The sequence below is a fragment of the Gadus chalcogrammus genome, chromosome 13 (genome assembly GCF_026213295.1).
Source record: "Gadus chalcogrammus isolate NIFS_2021 chromosome 13, NIFS_Gcha_1.0, whole genome shotgun sequence".
In the NCBI taxonomy this organism is placed as follows: Eukaryota; Metazoa; Chordata; class Actinopteri; order Gadiformes; family Gadidae; genus Gadus; species Gadus chalcogrammus.
Window position 1 is genome coordinate 14834315 of NC_079424.1, and position 16970 is coordinate 14851284.

Here is a 16970-nt window from a genome sequence, read left to right on the forward strand (position 1 = left end):
TTATAGTAAATGTTCACCTAAACAACAACACCAACTTCCACAGCCAAGCAACTTGCTGTCTTTACTTGAATGCAGAAAAAAAACAGCACATATATAAGGAACATTGTATACATAAACTATGATCCTAAATAGAAGACTTGTACCAATCCAGTTCACCACATAGGACAATGGAATAGAGAGTTGCTCTGCTACATTTGCTAACACGTTGTAAAGGGTGTAACTGTACACAACTATTAGTTCATCACCTGATAGAGAGACCTGACGCGACATGCAAGCGATCACCGTCCTGCAAAACAATCTTGAGACATTGTATTAACATTGGAATGCCAAAGGCCATCAAAAGATTTGTCAGTGACTGGCCGAGTACGAAAGTATATAGAAAGTATTGATGTTATGTTATGCAATTTACCAATTTAATTAAACCAGTGTTGATGTAAGTGCAATTAAAAAAGATAGATATAGATATATCTATATAAATATAATCTGTAATATCAAATAAAGATTGTGTAAAGTTAAGTTTATGGGAGAATATCATTCATTGGTGATAACTCACGCAGAAAGAATAAGGCTTTGGGAAAAATGTGTGTCACAAAAACCAAGAAAGACCAATTGGTAGCTCCACTCAGTGCAGCTCATAAATAACTGTACTCAGGGGATTAATTATGATTTCCATTAGCAGAGAGACACTCAAGCATAAAGACCTTGTTAATATTGCCTCCAAAGATGGCAATAATTGAACCATTTCTAAATGTGGTCTTAATTTGAATAAAGCTGTAAGGATGGCAAGCTGCAGATTCTCCTTCAAAACAATGACAGCTGATTTGCTACAGCTTTGTCTGAACATAATTCACAATCCTGAGTGGCTTTCCAAAATTTACATTCAACTCATTTGAAAATACATGACTAGCCTGATGACCTTGAAATTAAAAAATATATTAAAATAATAATGATACGATAAACGATAAAATATTCACAAGCAGCAAAAAATCATCAGTGAATTTAACGAGGTAAAACCTTCATCTTACTGCAGGTCAATGTTCTTAAAGGTTGTCGTAATGAGAAAAAAAACTCCTCCTTTTAGTTCTTGGCCAAAACAAAAATGCCTGCTGTTGTTTCAATTAATCTTGCTGCTACCGGCAGGCCATCCCCCCCAGCGCATCCCATTCACCTGCCTGAACACCTCCAAATCAGCGTCCGGTCTCCCTGTATGGGTGTCTGTGTGTGAGGCACTTTCGGTCCATTTCATCCTCTGTTAAAGGTGCTTGTTGGCGGTCAGTGAGCCAGAACAGCGGACGTACGGATGGCTCAACGCTGGGAGATTAAAGGACAAGCCGCATGCAAAGAAGAAAGGAACGGACCAAAAGGAAAAAGGGAGGAATCGATCACGCAGCTGCTAAAGGCTGTTTGCTAAGATCTCACCAATACTCATGTGAAAAGGGAGTCTGTGTTTCACCGGGAAATTACGAAATGTAATTTAAAACAACAGCACATGAGCAATTTTCTTGACAACAAAAGAAAACCCCTGTGGGCACCATAGAAACAGTCTAAAGGGCAAATTCATGTCTTGCCTGCCAAGTCAACTGGACTGGTTCCATCCAAATAGGAGAGGCTGAAGATATCAGCATTCCCCAGAATCCTTGGATCAATCCCAATCGTTCCAACCCCCTCCACCCCCGCCGGGTTTGGCCTAGAACCCGGTGCTCAGCGTGTCCGTCTCCGTGGGGACCTTCTTCGGGCTGGGCAGACTCTTCAGGTACTCCAGGTGCCTCCGGGACTCGGCCTGGTTCTGCCTCACGTAGTACACCACGTACACGATCACCATGAAGAACCACACGAACATGGTGACCAGCATGGCCACGTCGGTGGTCTTGCGCTGCATGCTGCAGAAGTTCACCCCGGCGTCCAGCAGCTTGACCAGCGGCTGGCCCGCGTGCTCCCCCTGCTGCTGCGCCCCGGGGGCTCCTCCCAGCGGCTCCCCTCCCCGACTCCCCCGCCGCGCACCGAGGTCTCGCACACGATGCCGTTGACCGTCTCGGCCTCCAGGTTGAGCGCCTCCACCAGTTCCTGCAGGGCGCAGTCGCAGTGCCACGGGTTGTGGAAAAGCCGCGTCTTGGCGCGCGTGGCCCCAAAGTCCTGCCGGCTGGCGCGCCTCAGCTGGTTGTGGGACAGGTCCAGCAGCCGCAGCTCGGGCCCCAGGTGGCGCAGGGCCCCCGACGCCAGCGTCTCCATGCGGTTGTGCGACAGGTAGAGGTCCCGCAGGAGGGGCAGCTCGGCGAAGGCGGCCTCGGGCACCAGCCGGATGTAGTTGTTCTCCAGGTGCAGGGCCACGGTCTCCGCCGGGAGGCCGGACGGGACCTCGGCCAGGCCGGCGTCGGAGCACCACACCGTGGCCGTGTCCCAGTCACAGCGGCACTTCTCGGGGCACGGGTCGTCGGCGGTGAGGGGGCGCCAGGCCGCGGAGGACAGGAGGAAGGAGCACAGCAGCCAGAATGAGGTTGGGGACGCTGGGCTACGTTGGCCAGCGGTCCCAGCGGCGCCGTCACATCTCTCCTCGCTCCAGCCTGTCGGCATCGCCTCACCATAGCACCCGGCCGAGGTCCAGGGTCTGATCACACACACTCACTACACACAGACACGTGCGTGTCTGTGTGTGCGTGCTGAGCCTGTCGAAGAGGGAACGTGTGGTCAGGAGTGGTAACGAGGAGACATTTTGTCTCTCCATAACACACACACACACACACACACACACACACACACACACACACACACACACACAGACACACACACACACACACACACACACACACACACACACACACACACGCACGCACGCACACTCACAGTAATGCTCCTACTTATTCTCACTGGCATAACATAAGCTCACACTGTGAACTACATCTGAATGAAGGATGATTGAGATTGTTTCTGTGTGATTCACAAGTTCCTGAATATAATGCATATTTTTGAGGCAGTGAGATAGACAGTGCAATGTTCAGATCTATTTGAATAACAGATGAATACAATCGCTGTTTAATGGTAGAAGAACACAAGCCACAATTAACTGTTCACAATCAATACTGAACCTTTTGTACATTTTTCTTAGTATGAATCATTTCGTCATCATAATCTTTACTTAAAATGAAAAAAAAAAATTGCCATTATTAATCATCAGCCAATGACGGGATGGGAGCAGCAACTTCAACTGTTCCCCATAATTGAATGATTTAGAAAGGTTTTCCATTATGGTCATGGATTACCTTGATATATGTGAGGGATGTTGGATCGATAGCCAAATTGGTCATTGACACACCATTGCAGACAAGAACATCCATCATTCCTGTCTCCTTCTGTGTCAATATATAATATATGGCACTTGCGTTGAGCCTCTTCTGTTCTTTGGTATCCACGTTTGGAGCAAAGCATTGATAAGCAACTCTTAGCAAAGGCTCATCCAGTTAGTCTTCCTTTAAAATGTAGGTTCATGTTCATCATTTTCACATTTAGAGGAAATGTATGCCATTTCACTGGGTTGTAGTTTTCAAATACAGACAGACCTGCTAAATATTAAGGCTACATCGAATCACTAATTACAGAGCTCAAATTGCATAAAAAGATCAGAGCATGTCTTTTTTGCTAATCTGCATATCAAGTTGCCAGATATCAAAAATATGCTGCTGCTGTTTCTATCTCATTTCAGCTGTCCGACCACAGCATGACCTACATTTTGTTGATCGTTATATTATTTCACTCCACTGCCTGCCATTCATCAACACATGAGATAGCCTAAACACCGATCCAATCCAAATTCCTTCTGACATTTTTTGTTACTCACGTTTCCCTTTTTTGCCTTACTACATAAGTTAGGCCCATACATATTATGAATTCATGCATCACTTATGATGATTAATTAATGGTCTCAAACTCACGAGTGTACATCCTTAAGACGACGAATAAAGTGCAGGACAGATGGTCACTCCACAATCTCTGAAGGGAGGAAGGACCAACTCACGAAGAGACTGCATTTAAATGTCGTACACAATGAATTTACGATTTCTTATTTTGTTTCCCATTTAACTACAACCACACAAATCATTTTAAAGCTACACATTCTGGATACAAATGACGGTGTTCGCATTCTTTATACTTGTTTTGAACATATTTACATTAAATTCACCCATGAGGAAAAACACAGCCAGTGCGCATAGACTGTAATGAAAACAGCGAGGAAACTTTGAACGACGGTATAAACGTAACGTTCCTTATTTATTTTATAAAGTTATTATAGCGGTAATGTGTTATTTATCGTGTATATGTAACCGTTAAATATACACGATAAATAACACGTTAAGGTGAAACTTATACATAAGGGAGAAGTGTTTCTAATCAATTACCTGCAGAAGCCCGTTGTCCTCAAGTTGACATCCAGTGACGACCAATTAGACCGTCTCTCTCTCCTCCCAGTCGGTCGGATATATTAGACAAGTCCGAGATGGAACCGAGCTAAACAAGCTTATTTGAAATATAGACCCTCGGTTGCGATGTCTGTTTTATTATTGCCACGTTAGAGACCCTGAGTTGTGTCATCTCTTGGTCAAACCCAGCAAGACACTTGCCAACACTGCCTAGAAGGGGACGTCTCTCAATCCCCTCCCTCTCTCTCGCTCGCTCGCTCCCTCTCACCTCGCGCTCTCTCTCAAACCTCACCTCGCGCTCTCTCACCCTCCTGCATGTCATCCTGCACACACACGCACAACAGTGTTGTTGTGCGCGTGTTTTAAATTTACAATGGAAAATATTGCCCCCTCTGTTTTATTAAACCTCGTTTCCGACTAATGTAATACAATTTTAGTTAATATAAGATTTGTAAATTGATACCTTCATTTTGTAAAAAAAAACGAAACAAAACACATAGAATATGCACACGCACGCGCGAGAACACAAACGCAAATAAATGCTTAAGATTGACAGAAACACCCTGAGGACATGTGCTTCCTTCCTCTACCTGCCTGCTCCTGCAGCCTAAGTTTGAATTTATATGCGCCCAACTGTCTAGGCGCGGAGAGCTTGGGACAGGTCCGACTGTCAGCACGATGACCCACATTATCTCTCCTCCATCAATGTGTCCTGCTGCTGCCATCCACATTAGGAACAGAATACAACCTGGCTTTTCGTACTTTTGACAAACTTTTTTTCTAGTAGTTAAAGTTTCTGTGAGTCTTCTTGTCCCTGTTGATAGTGAAATAGTGATTTGTGATGGTGACTATTTGGAATCTGTTGAAAAGGATCCATAAAGGACAGTCGGGAAGGCAACCATATCTCATTGTGGATAAAGCACACAATTACATGTATTGTGTACATATCTGCCCAATGAAATGAGACAAAACCAGAGTGAGATCTACAAAAAATAACAATCAATCAATTTGAAATATAGAATTTACAACAAGTGGTAATGCCCCTCTGTATGAATCGTTAACGCAAACAACAACTACTATTCATACAAATTTCATGACAGCAAACAATTTGAACAATTAGTGCCTGAGTCACCGCATGGGAACGGGACAGTAATAGAGAGCCCACTCCATCAGGAAACGCCCACCTCAATGACAGCTGGTCGCAGAGCCATCATGTCCTCTAGAAGCTTCTGGGGTGGACACCAGGCTCTCAGCAAACATGGGGGGGGGGGGGGGCGCGAAGAATCTAGCATAAGAAGATGATGATTTGAAAGCCCCGGGCAGAAACCTTTTTCCTCACAAGATGTGGAGTGGGAAAACTGACTGTGACTGTGTCAGTGTGATCGTCTTAAAAAGATGATCTAGAGAGTGACAAGAAAAAAATATAGACAGCGAGAGAGAGACAGAGACAGAGAGTGAGAAAGAGATGAAAATAGAGAGTGTGAATGTGCAGTGGAGGCGATAATACCCGGGGGGCTGAATCCACTAACAAAAGGGCAGACTGGGGGAAGGTGTTCCAATGTAATGCTCGCAAGCCATTTTATTCCACAGGATGGCCAACCGGGACTCCGAAACGACCTACTCTACAAGATCAACGCAAAAGCACTGCTCGGTTGCATCTGTCATTCAAATCTATTGGTCTAACTGGAAGAGAACACAAAAAGGGTCTCTTGACCAGATGGCAGGAAGCTTGTTTCAGTGTGCAGTGTATTTCACGACACAGCCTGGAAGCAGCTATGCTAACAAGTGCTGTACAAACAGAAAGGCCTGCTCTTGGGGCAGTGCAAAATGCTGACCAAAATGTGTCACAATGCAACACCTTCTGGAAGGTATGCAGTAATATGGTTTGTCAAGCTTGTGGCTTGAACTGAAATGACATTTGCTGGAAAAGCAGTGTTATACATTACTTAATAATTTCTTCAACATTTTATTTCCATGCCATGAATGCCACCCTGGGTTTGTACGACTCAAGTCCTGTCCTTATCAGATCAGAGGGAGGAGATTAAAACATGGTCAGCAACATGTGACTAGCACCAGGATTGTGTCATACCTCCATTCCAGTTGATTAGATCGAGAGCTTGGCTCGAATCCAACCAAAACCACATGAATACCAATAATGCTGAAACTGGAGTGTGTAGACCTACTTGTACAAGATGGAGGGACAGGCGCAAATGGTGTGTGTGTGTGTGTGTGTGTGTTAACGTGTGTGCGTCTGGACTGGTGAAAGGCTTTCCATCAAGAGAGGATATACTCCTTTCACGACAGTTAAATCAACGTTTGCCTTGAGCAAAATGACAGACGAAGATTTTTCGTGCATCTGAAAACGCTACAGGCCCAAATGGTGTGGAGAGTGGTTCTGTATTACCTCGAGAAGGAATAGCAGTAATCACGAGCCGTTTCGATAAGGGGTTTCTGTGTTGGGCAGCATGGGGGAGGAAGGAACAGCTTGTGAAGGGCCATCAAAAGACTGGATGCTGAGCAGCTCTGACAGATGTAATTAACAATGAAATGAAACAATTAGCTGCCTGCTTCGACATTGGCTCACTGATGAGTTTTGCACAACGAGGGAATAAAAAAGAAGGGGGCTAAACAATGAAATTACCGAGCAATTATGCACAGTAGTAATGGGGTGAGCATCTGGGAGGAGACACAAAATTGCGACCTCTAAAGATGGCGGAATATTGTGGCACATTTAATACGGCAATCAATGAGTGTTCACCCACTTCATTAAGTGTAAATTAAATGAACCGTTCTTCTCATATACTAAAATATAATATGGCAGACAAGTAGAATCGCCTCTTCGTGCCAATGAGAAATGTATTTCTCTGGGTGGATTAATCCAGAGAAATACATTTCTCATTGGCACGAAGAGGCGATTCTACTTGTCTGCCATATTATATTTTAGTATATGAGAAGAACGGTTCATTTAATTTACACTTAATGAAGTGGGTGAACACTCATTGATTGCCGTATTAAATGTGCCACAATATTCCGCCATCTTTAGAGGTCGCAATTTTGTGTCTCCTCCCAGATGCTCACCCCATTACTACTGTGCATAATTGCTCGGTAATTTCATTGTTTAGCCCCCTTCTTTTTTATTCCCTCGTTGTGCAAAACTCATCAGTGAGCCAATGTCGAAGCAGGCAGCTAATTGTTTCATTTCATTGTTAATTACATCTGTCAGAGCTGCTCAGCATCCAGTCTTTTGATGGCCCTTCACAAGCTGTTCCTTCCTCCCCCATGCTGCCCAACACAGAAACCCCTTATCGAAACGGCTCGTGATTACTGCTATTCCTTCTCGAGGTAATACAGAACCACTCTCCACACCATTTGGGCCTGTAGCGTTTTCAGATGCACGAAAAATCTTCGTCTGTCATTTTGCTCAAGGCAAACGTTGATTTAACTGTCGTGAAAGGAGTATATCCTCTCTTGATGGAAAGCCTTTCACCAGTCCAGACGCACACACGTTAACACACACACACACACACACACACCATTTGCGCCTGTCCCTCCATCTTGTACAAGTAGGTCTACACACTCCAGTTTCAGCATTATTGGTATTCATGTGGTTTTGGTTGGATTCGAGCCAAGCTCTCGATCTAATCAACTGGAATGGAGGTATGACACAATCCTGGTGCTAGTCACATGTTGCTGACCATGTTTTAATCTCCTCCCTCTGATCTGATAAGGACAGGACTTGAGTCGTACAAACCCAGGGTGGCATTCATGGCATGGAAATAAAATGTTGAAGAAATTATTAAGTAATGTATAACACTGCTTTTCCAGCAAATGTCATTTCAGTTCAAGCCACAAGCTTGACAAACCATATTACTGCATACCTTCCAGAAGGTGTTGCATTGTGACACATTTTGGTCAGCATTTTGCACTGCCCCAAGAGCAGGCCTTTCTGTTTGTACAGCACTTGTTAGCATAGCTGCTTCCAGGCTGTGTCGTGAAATACACTGCACACTGAAACAAGCTTCCTGCCATCTGGTCAAGAGACCCTTTTTGTGTTCTCTTCCAGTTAGACCAATAGATTTGAATGACAGATGCAACCGAGCAGTGCTTTTGCGTTGATCTTGTAGAGTAGGTCGTTTCGGAGTCCCGGTTGGCCATCCTGTGGAATAAAATGGCTTGCGAGCATTACATTGGAACACCTTCCCCCAGTCTGCCCTTTTGTTAGTGGATTCAGCCCCCCGGGTATTATCGCCTCCACTGCACATTCACACTCTCTATTTTCATCTCTTTCTCACTCTCTGTCTCTGTCTCTCTCTCGCTGTCTATATTTTTTTCTTGTCACTCTCTAGATCATCTTTTTAAGACGATCACACTGACACAGTCACAGTCAGTTTTCCCACTCCACATCTTGTGAGGAAAAAGGTTTCTGCCCGGGGCTTTCAAATCATCATCTTCTTATGCTAGATTCTTCGCGCGCCCCCCCCCCCCCCATGTTTGCTGAGAGCCTGGTGTCCACCCCAGAAGCTTCTAGAGGACATGATGGCTCTGCGACCAGCTGTCATTGAGGTGGGCGTTTCCTGATGGAGTGGGCTCTCTATTACTGTCCCGTTCCCATGCGGTGACTCAGGCACTAATTGTTCAAATTGTTTGCTGTCATGAAATTTGTATGAATAGTAGTTGTTGTTTGCGTTAACGATTCATACAGAGGGGCATTACCACTTGTTGTAAATTCTATATTTCAAATTGATTGATTGTTATTTTTTGTAGATCTCACTCTGGTTTTGTCTCATTTCATTGGGCAGATATGTACACAATACATGTAATTGTGTGCTTTATCCACAATGAGATATGGTTGCCTTCCCGACTGTCCTTTATGGATCCTTTTCAACAGATTCCAAATAGTCACCATCACAAATCACTATTTCACTATCAACAGGGACAAGAAGACTCACAGAAACTTTAACTACTAGAAAAAAAGTTTGTCAAAAGTACGAAAAGCCAGGTTGTATTCTGTTCCTAATGTGGATGGCAGCAGCAGGACACATTGATGGAGGAGAGATAATGTGGGTCATCGTGCTGACAGTCGGACCTGTCCCAAGCTCTCCGCGCCTAGACAGTTGGGCGCATATAAATTCAAACTTAGGCTGCAGGAGCAGGCAGGTAGAGGAAGGAAGCACATGTCCTCAGGGTGTTTCTGTCAATCTTAAGCATTTATTTGCGTTTGTGTTCTCGCGCGTGCGTGTGCATATTCTATGTGTTTTGTTTCGTTTTTTTTTACAAAATGAAGGTATCAATTTACAAATCTTATATTAACTAAAATTGTATTACATTAGTCGGAAACGAGGTTTAATAAAACAGAGGGGGCAATATTTTCCATTGTAAATTTAAAACACGCGCACAACAACACTGTTGTGCGTGTGTGTGCAGGATGACATGCAGGAGGGTGAGAGAGCGCGAGGTGAGGTTTGAGAGAGAGCGCGAGGTGAGAGGGAGCGAGCGAGCGAGAGAGAGGGAGGGGATTGAGAGACGTCCCCTTCTAGGCAGTGTTGGCAAGTGTCTTGCTGGGTTTGACCAAGAGATGACACAACTCAGGGTCTCTAACGTGGCAATAATAAAACAGACATCGCAACCGAGGGTCTATATTTCAAATAAGCTTGTTTAGCTCGGTTCCATCTCGGACTTGTCTAATATATCCGACCGACTGGGAGGAGAGAGAGACGGTCTAATTGGTCGTCACTGGATGTCAACTTGAGGACAACGGGCTTCTGCAGGTAATTGATTAGAAACACTTCTCCCTTATGTATAAGTTTCACCTTAACGTGTTATTTATCGTGTATATTTAACGGTTACATATACACGATAAATAACACATTACCGCTATAATAACTTTATAAAATAAATAAGGAACGTTACGTTTATACCGTCGTTCAAAGTTTCCTCGCTGTTTTCATTACAGTCTATGCGCACTGGCTGTGTTTTTCCTCATGGGTGAATTTAATGTAAATATGTTCAAAACAAGTATAAAGAATGCGAACACCGTCATTTGTATCCAGAATGTGTAGCTTTAAAATGATTTGTGTGGTTGTAGTTAAATGGGAAACAAAATAAGAAATCGTAAATTCATTGTGTACGACATTTAAATGCAGTCTCTTCGTGAGTTGGTCCTTCCTCCCTTCAGAGATTGTGGAGTGACCATCTGTCCTGCACTTTATTCGTCGTCTTAAGGATGTACACTCGTGAGTTTGAGACCATTAATTAATCATCATAAGTGATGCATGAATTCATAATATGTATGGGCCTAACTTATGTAGTAAGGCAAAAAAGGGAAACGTGAGTAACAAAATAAATGTCAGAAGGAATTTGGATTGGATCGGTGTTTAGGCTATCTCATGTGTTGATGAATGGCAGGCAGTGGAGTGAAATAATATAACGATCAACAAAATGTAGGTCATGCTGTGGTCGGACAGCTGAAATGAGATAGAAACAGCAGCAGCATATTTTTGATATCTGGCAACTTGATATGCAGATTAGCAAAAAAGACATGCTCTGATCTTTTTATGCAATTTGAGCTCTGTAATTAGTGATTCGATGTAGCCTTAATATTTAGCAGGTCTGTCTGTATTTGAAAACTACAACCCAGTGAAATGGCATACATTTCCTCTAAATGTGAAAATGATGAACATGAACCTACATTTTAAAGGAAGACTAACTGGATGAGCCTTTGCTAAGAGTTGCTTATCAATGCTTTGCTCCAAACGTGGATACCAAAGAACAGAAGAGGCTCAACGCAAGTGCCATATATTATATATTGACACAGAAGGAGACAGGAATGATGGATGTTCTTGTCTGCAATGGTGTGTCAATGACCAATTTGGCTATCGATCCAACATCCCTCACATATATCAAGGTAATCCATGACCATAATGGAAAACCTTTCTAAATCATTCAATTATGGGGAACAGTTGAAGTTGCTGCTCCCATCCCGTCATTGGCTGATGATTAATAATGGCAATTTTTTTTTTTCATTTTAAGTAAAGATTATGATGACGAAATGATTCATACTAAGAAAAATGTACAAAAGGTTCAGTATTGATTGTGAACAGTTAATTGTGGCTTGTGTTCTTCTACCATTAAACAGCGATTGTATTCATCTGTTATTCAAATAGATCTGAACATTGCACTGTCTATCTCACTGCCTCAAAAATATGCATTATATTCAGGAACTTGTGAATCACACAGAAACAATCTCAATCATCCTTCATTCAGATGTAGTTCACAGTGTGAGCTTATGTTATGCCAGTGAGAATAAGTAGGAGCATTACTGTGAGTGTGCGTGCGTGCGTGTGTGTGTGTGTGTGTGTGTGTGTGTGTGTGTGTGTGTGTGTGTCTGTGTGTGTGTGTGTGTGTGTGTGTGTGTGTGTGTGTGTGTGTGTGTGTGTGTGTTATGGAGAGAGACAAAATGTCTCCTCGTTACCACTCCTGACCACACGTTCCCTCTTCGACAGGCTCAGCACGCACACACAGACACGCACGTGTCTGTGTGTAGTGAGTGTGTGTGATCAGACCCTGGACCTCGGCCGGGTGCTATGGTGAGGCGATGCCGACAGGCTGGAGCGAGGAGAGATGTGACGGCGCCGCTGGGACCGCTGGCCAACGTAGCCCAGCGTCCCCAACCTCATTCTGGCTGCTGTGCTCCTTCCTCCTGTCCTCCGCGGCCTGGCGCCCCCTCACCGCCGACGACCCGTGCCCCGAGAAGTGCCGCTGTGACTGGGACACGGCCACGGTGTGGTGCTCCGACGCCGGCCTGGCCGAGGTCCCGTCCGGCCTCCCGGCGGAGACCGTGGCCCTGCACCTGGAGAACAACTACATCCGGCTGGTGCCCGAGGCCGCCTTCGCCGAGCTGCCCCTCCTGCGGGACCTCTACCTGTCGCACAACCGCATGGAGACGCTGGCGTCGGGGGCCCTGCGCCACCTGGGGCCCGAGCTGCGGCTGCTGGACCTGTCCCACAACCAGCTGAGGCGCGCCAGCCGGCAGGACTTTGGGGCCACGCGCGCCAAGACGCGGCTTTTCCACAACCCGTGGCACTGCGACTGCGCCCTGCAGGAACTGGTGGAGGCGCTCAACCTGGAGGCCGAGACGGTCAACGGCATCGTGTGCGAGACCTCGGTGCGCGGCGGGGGAGTCGGGGAGGGGAGCCGCTGGGAGGAGCCCCCGGGGGCGCAGCAGCAGGGGGAGCACGCGGGCCAGCCGCTGGTCAAGCTGCTGGACGCCGGGGTGAACTTCTGCAGCATGCAGCGCAAGACCACCGACGTGGCCATGCTGGTCACCATGTTCGTGTGGTTCTTCATGGTGATCGTGTACGTGGTGTACTACGTGAGGCAGAACCAGGCCGAGTCCCGGAGGCACCTGGAGTACCTGAAGAGTCTGCCCAGCCCGAAGAAGGTCCCCACGGAGACGGACACGCTGAGCACCGGGTTCTAGGCCAAACCCGGCGGGGGTGGAGGGGGTTGGAACGATTGGGATTGATCCAAGGATTCTGGGGAATGCTGATATCTTCAGCCTCTCCTATTTGGATGGAACCAGTCCAGTTGACTTGGCAGGCAAGACATGAATTTGCCCTTTAGACTGTTTCTATGGTGCCCACAGGGGTTTTCTTTTGTTGTCAAGAAAATTGCTCATGTGCTGTTGTTTTAAATTACATTTCGTAATTTCCCGGTGAAACACAGACTCCCTTTTCACATGAGTATTGGTGAGATCTTAGCAAACAGCCTTTTAGCAGCTGCGTGATCGATTCCTCCCTTTTTCCTTTTGGTCCGTTCCTTTCTTCTTTGCATGCGGCTTGTCCTTTAATCTCCCAGCGTTGAGCCATCCGTACGTCCGCTGTTCTGGCTCACTGACCGCCAACAAGCACCTTTAACAGAGGATGAAATGGACCGAAAGTGCCTCACACACAGACACCCATACAGGGAGACCGGACGCTGATTTGGAGGTGTTCAGGGCAGGTGAATGGGATGCGCTGGGGGGGATGGCCTGCCGGTAGCAGCAAGATTAATTGAAACAACAGCAGGCATTTTTGTTTTGGCCAAGAACTAAAAGGAGGAGTTTTTTTCTCATTACGACAACCTTTAAGAACATTGACCTGCAGTAAGATGAAGGTTTTACCTCGTTAAATTCACTGATGATTTTTTGCTGCTTGTGAATATTTTATCGTTTATCGTATCATTATTATTTTAATATATTTTTTAATTTCAAGGTCATCAGGCTAGTCATGTATTTTCAAATGAGTTGAATGTAAATTTTGGAAAGCCACTCAGGATTGTGAATTATGTTCAGACAAAGCTGTAGCAAATCAGCTGTCATTGTTTTGAAGGAGAATCTGCAGCTTGCCATCCTTACAGCTTTATTCAAATTAAGACCACATTTAGAAATGGTTCAATTATTGCCATCTTTGGAGGCAATATTAACAAGGTCTTTATGCTTGAGTGTCTCTCTGCTAATGGAAATCATAATTAATCCCCTGAGTACAGTTATTTATGAGCTGCACTGAGTGGAGCTACCAATTGGTCTTTCTTGGTTTTGTTGACACACATTTTTCCCAAAGCCTTATTCTTTCTGCGTGAGTTATCACCAATGAATGATATTCTCCCATAAACTTAACTTTACACAATCTTTATTTGATATTACAGATTATATTTATATAGATATATCTATATCTATCTTTTTTAATTGCACTTACATCAACACTGGTTTAATTAAAATTGGTAAATTGCATAACATAACATCAATACTATTCTATATACTTTCGTACTCGGCCAGTCACTGACAAATCTTTTGATGGCCTTTGGCATTCCAATGTTAATACAAATGTCTCAAAGATTGTTTTGCAGGACGGTGATCGCTTGCATGTCGCGTCAGGTCTCTCTATCAGGTGATGAACTAATAGTTGTGTACAGTTACACCCTTTACAACGTGTTAGCAAATGTAGCAGAGCAACTCTCTATTCCATTGTCCTATGTGGTGAACTGGATTGGTACAAGTCTTCTATTTAGGATCATAGTTTATGTATACAATGTTCCTTATATATGTGCTGTTTTTTTTCTGCATTCAAGTAAAGACAGCAAGTTGCTTGGCTGTGGAAGTTGGTGTTGTTGTTTAGGTGAACATTTACTATGAATTAGTAATAAGTAGACACAACAATATTACTGTCACGGTAAATGGTTTAACTGCAGTCCAGGGTGTAAAACAGAGGTGAGGTCAAGTTTGGGAGATCCAAATCTTGTCAAGCATACATGGTCGGTCAAGGAGCTGAGGGTATTTTATTGTTTTGTTGTTCAGAATAAAAAATCCAATTGCTTCGGAAAGCAATTTCACACAAAATAATAAATGAATTGGAAAAAAGAATATCCACTATATTCAACACACGGCCTGCTTTAGTCCATTGTGATGCTTTTTTTTATTGCTTAGCTGCCATTAAATTAAATTTACATTAAAAAATATGTATGATAAAATAAAGATGGAAGCAAAGTGTGTGGATCATAGTCATCAGCACGGCTGTGTTTTTTTACTCTTTCACAGTACCTCACTCCAATATAAACAGAAAGAAAACATGCATCAGGTATAAGATATCCTTCAGTCCTGCTTCGACTTCCATCCCCACCATCTTTGGACTCAATCCAAGTGCTCTGACTGCTTGAATGCCCTGAGCCCTGAAAAAGTGCAGATCGGCCACCACAGAAAGGCCCTTAATGGAGGAAGCATGCATCTTAAGGGCAGCTTTATGTTTAACCTCCTGTAAAAAGCTATACCAATTCCTTCCCTTTAAAATTAAAAAATGCAGGGATAGCAAAGAAAAGTCACTTCAGTCCATCACTTGTTTTTGTCTTTTATTTCCAATTTACATTAATCAAAACGTAACAAAAACAATGTCATGATCACCATCATCATCATCGTCATCATCATAATAATGCTATTATTATTAATAATAATACTATTATTAATAATAAGAATATACACAACCTCACACAAATGCACCCTGTGCCCTGGCCAATAGGGTGCTCCCTTCTCTTTGGGGAAGCACTGCATTGCGTTACAATGAGCGACTGGGTTTCATCCAGAGGCCTCTCACTGTGATTCTGCGTGCCAAGGCCGAGGAGGCTTCCTGTGTGAGGTGACCGCTAGGGGTTGATGGGAGGAAGTGGATGGGGTCGAAGGTCATGGTAGAGGGGCTCTTGCAATCAGGCTGTTGCACAACACGGGTCCCATTGAAATTTGTGTGAAATAAGCCAAATTTCTTACTTTTTTCTTTTTGCTCTTGGTGTGAGGTAGCTTTAAAATATAAAAAAATATTACAAATATAGGAAATAAACAAATGTAATTTAAGGAAGGAATCATTTCCGAATTGGTCGTCTTTGTTTTTAGGATTTTTTGACAGCAACATTTATCAAACTGAAATATAAAATCCCGGTATAAAATGTACTTTCTTTCTATATATGTGTATACATGTATGTACATATGTATGCATGTGTATACACACATACAACATTCATGTAGCTACATATCAGCATCTGGTTGTTAAAAAATACAGACTGTTTTAAAACAATAGCACCATTGACTTTATTATAATACACAATCGCCTTCTGATACACACTGGTGGCAGAAATAAAAACACCTGCATTTAATAAACATTGCCAGATTCTTTTGTTTTTACGAAAAAGAAGATATGTACGTTTTAGTGGATATGCTGAAGGAGAGAGAGGGAGAGAGAGAGAGAAAGACGGAGTTTAGGATGAAGAGATTAGGAAATAGGACAGCAGCAGGGAATATAGGGGCCTTCTTTCTTTAATATGAAGCTGTGAGCACGTTTGTTTGTTTTTTTCCCATCTTTCTTGTATTCTTTTTGATTTGGTGGCATGCTCAGTCCTAACACACCTGGGACCCGGACCTAAACAATAAATAAATAGCACCAACAATCACCTTTCTGTTTCTCTCTCTGTAGTTCCCTGGCATGTTCCCTCGTTCTCCTTGGTATTCCTCCTTCTAGGCGGTGGGGGTTTGGGTGGGGGGGGGGTTACTGATCACCCAGGGTAGGTAGGAGAGGTGTGCGGGTGGGGTCCCTGGGTGTCCATAAGAGTTTATTAGACTGCAGGCAATGTTGGATGAATCACAGATGTCGTTTGCCGGGTGCCATTCAGTGCAGGTATCCTATGGAGTACGACTGGAAAAAGCACTTTTTTTTACTTAGAAAAAAAAAGTCCAGTTTAAAAATAAAATAAAAAGAGGGCCTTGATCTTTCTCGTTCCTCTCCTCCTCGTTTCGAAGCGCGTTCTTCTCATTTTTTTGTTTTTTTCGTCCAGTTTCCGCTTCGTCGCTCATCTTTGGATCCCTCGTGCTTCTTACAAGAAGCAGACTGCTCCCACATCCACACCAAACTCCTGATCTGCTCCACCGATATCCATGGGAGCAATGTCCACCAGGGGCAGGCGGGAGGTCTTCTGCGATCGGTACTCGATCACAGTCTTGCCCCACTGCCCTGTGTGTTTCTGTAAGGAGAGGGACATAAG

General features: G+C 44.1%; 3 protein-coding genes across 3 annotated transcripts in view; 1 reads left to right on the forward strand and 2 right to left on the reverse strand.

Moving 5' to 3' along the window:
- Positions 1-1420: 1420 nt before the first annotated feature.
- Positions 1421-4659, reverse strand: LOC130402529 (leucine-rich repeat-containing protein 3-like). Its single transcript, XM_056606728.1, is given in 3 exon segments — positions 1421-1948; positions 1951-2663; positions 4392-4659. Coding segments are annotated over 2 exon segments (882 nt in total). The 5' UTR covers positions 2572-2663; positions 4392-4659; the 3' UTR covers positions 1421-1687.
- Positions 4660-9912: 5253 nt separating this feature from the next.
- On the forward strand, positions 9913-15928 carry LOC130402688 (leucine-rich repeat-containing protein 3-like). Its single transcript, XM_056607000.1, has 2 exons — positions 9913-10180; positions 11915-15928. Exon 2 carries the CDS (start codon positions 12007-12009, stop codon positions 12889-12891), a length of 885 nt encoding a protein of 294 aa, XP_056462975.1. The 5' UTR covers positions 9913-10180; positions 11915-12006; the 3' UTR covers positions 12892-15928.
- The window catches only part of LOC130402685 (collagen alpha-1(II) chain), a 44178-nt gene continuing 42466 nt past the window's right edge, over positions 15259-16970 (reverse strand). The window contains exon 54 of the mRNA XM_056606998.1: positions 15259-16949. Coding sequence (XP_056462973.1) covers positions 16803-16949 — 147 coding nt within the window. The 3' untranslated portion in view covers positions 15259-16802. The remainder of the gene's footprint in view (positions 16950-16970) is intronic.

Excerpts from the sequence above, each read along its gene's own strand:
- LOC130402688 (XM_056607000.1), top strand. The coding sequence starts at position 12,007 with ATGCCGACAGGCTGGAGCGAGGAGAGATGTGACGGCGCCGCTGGGACC.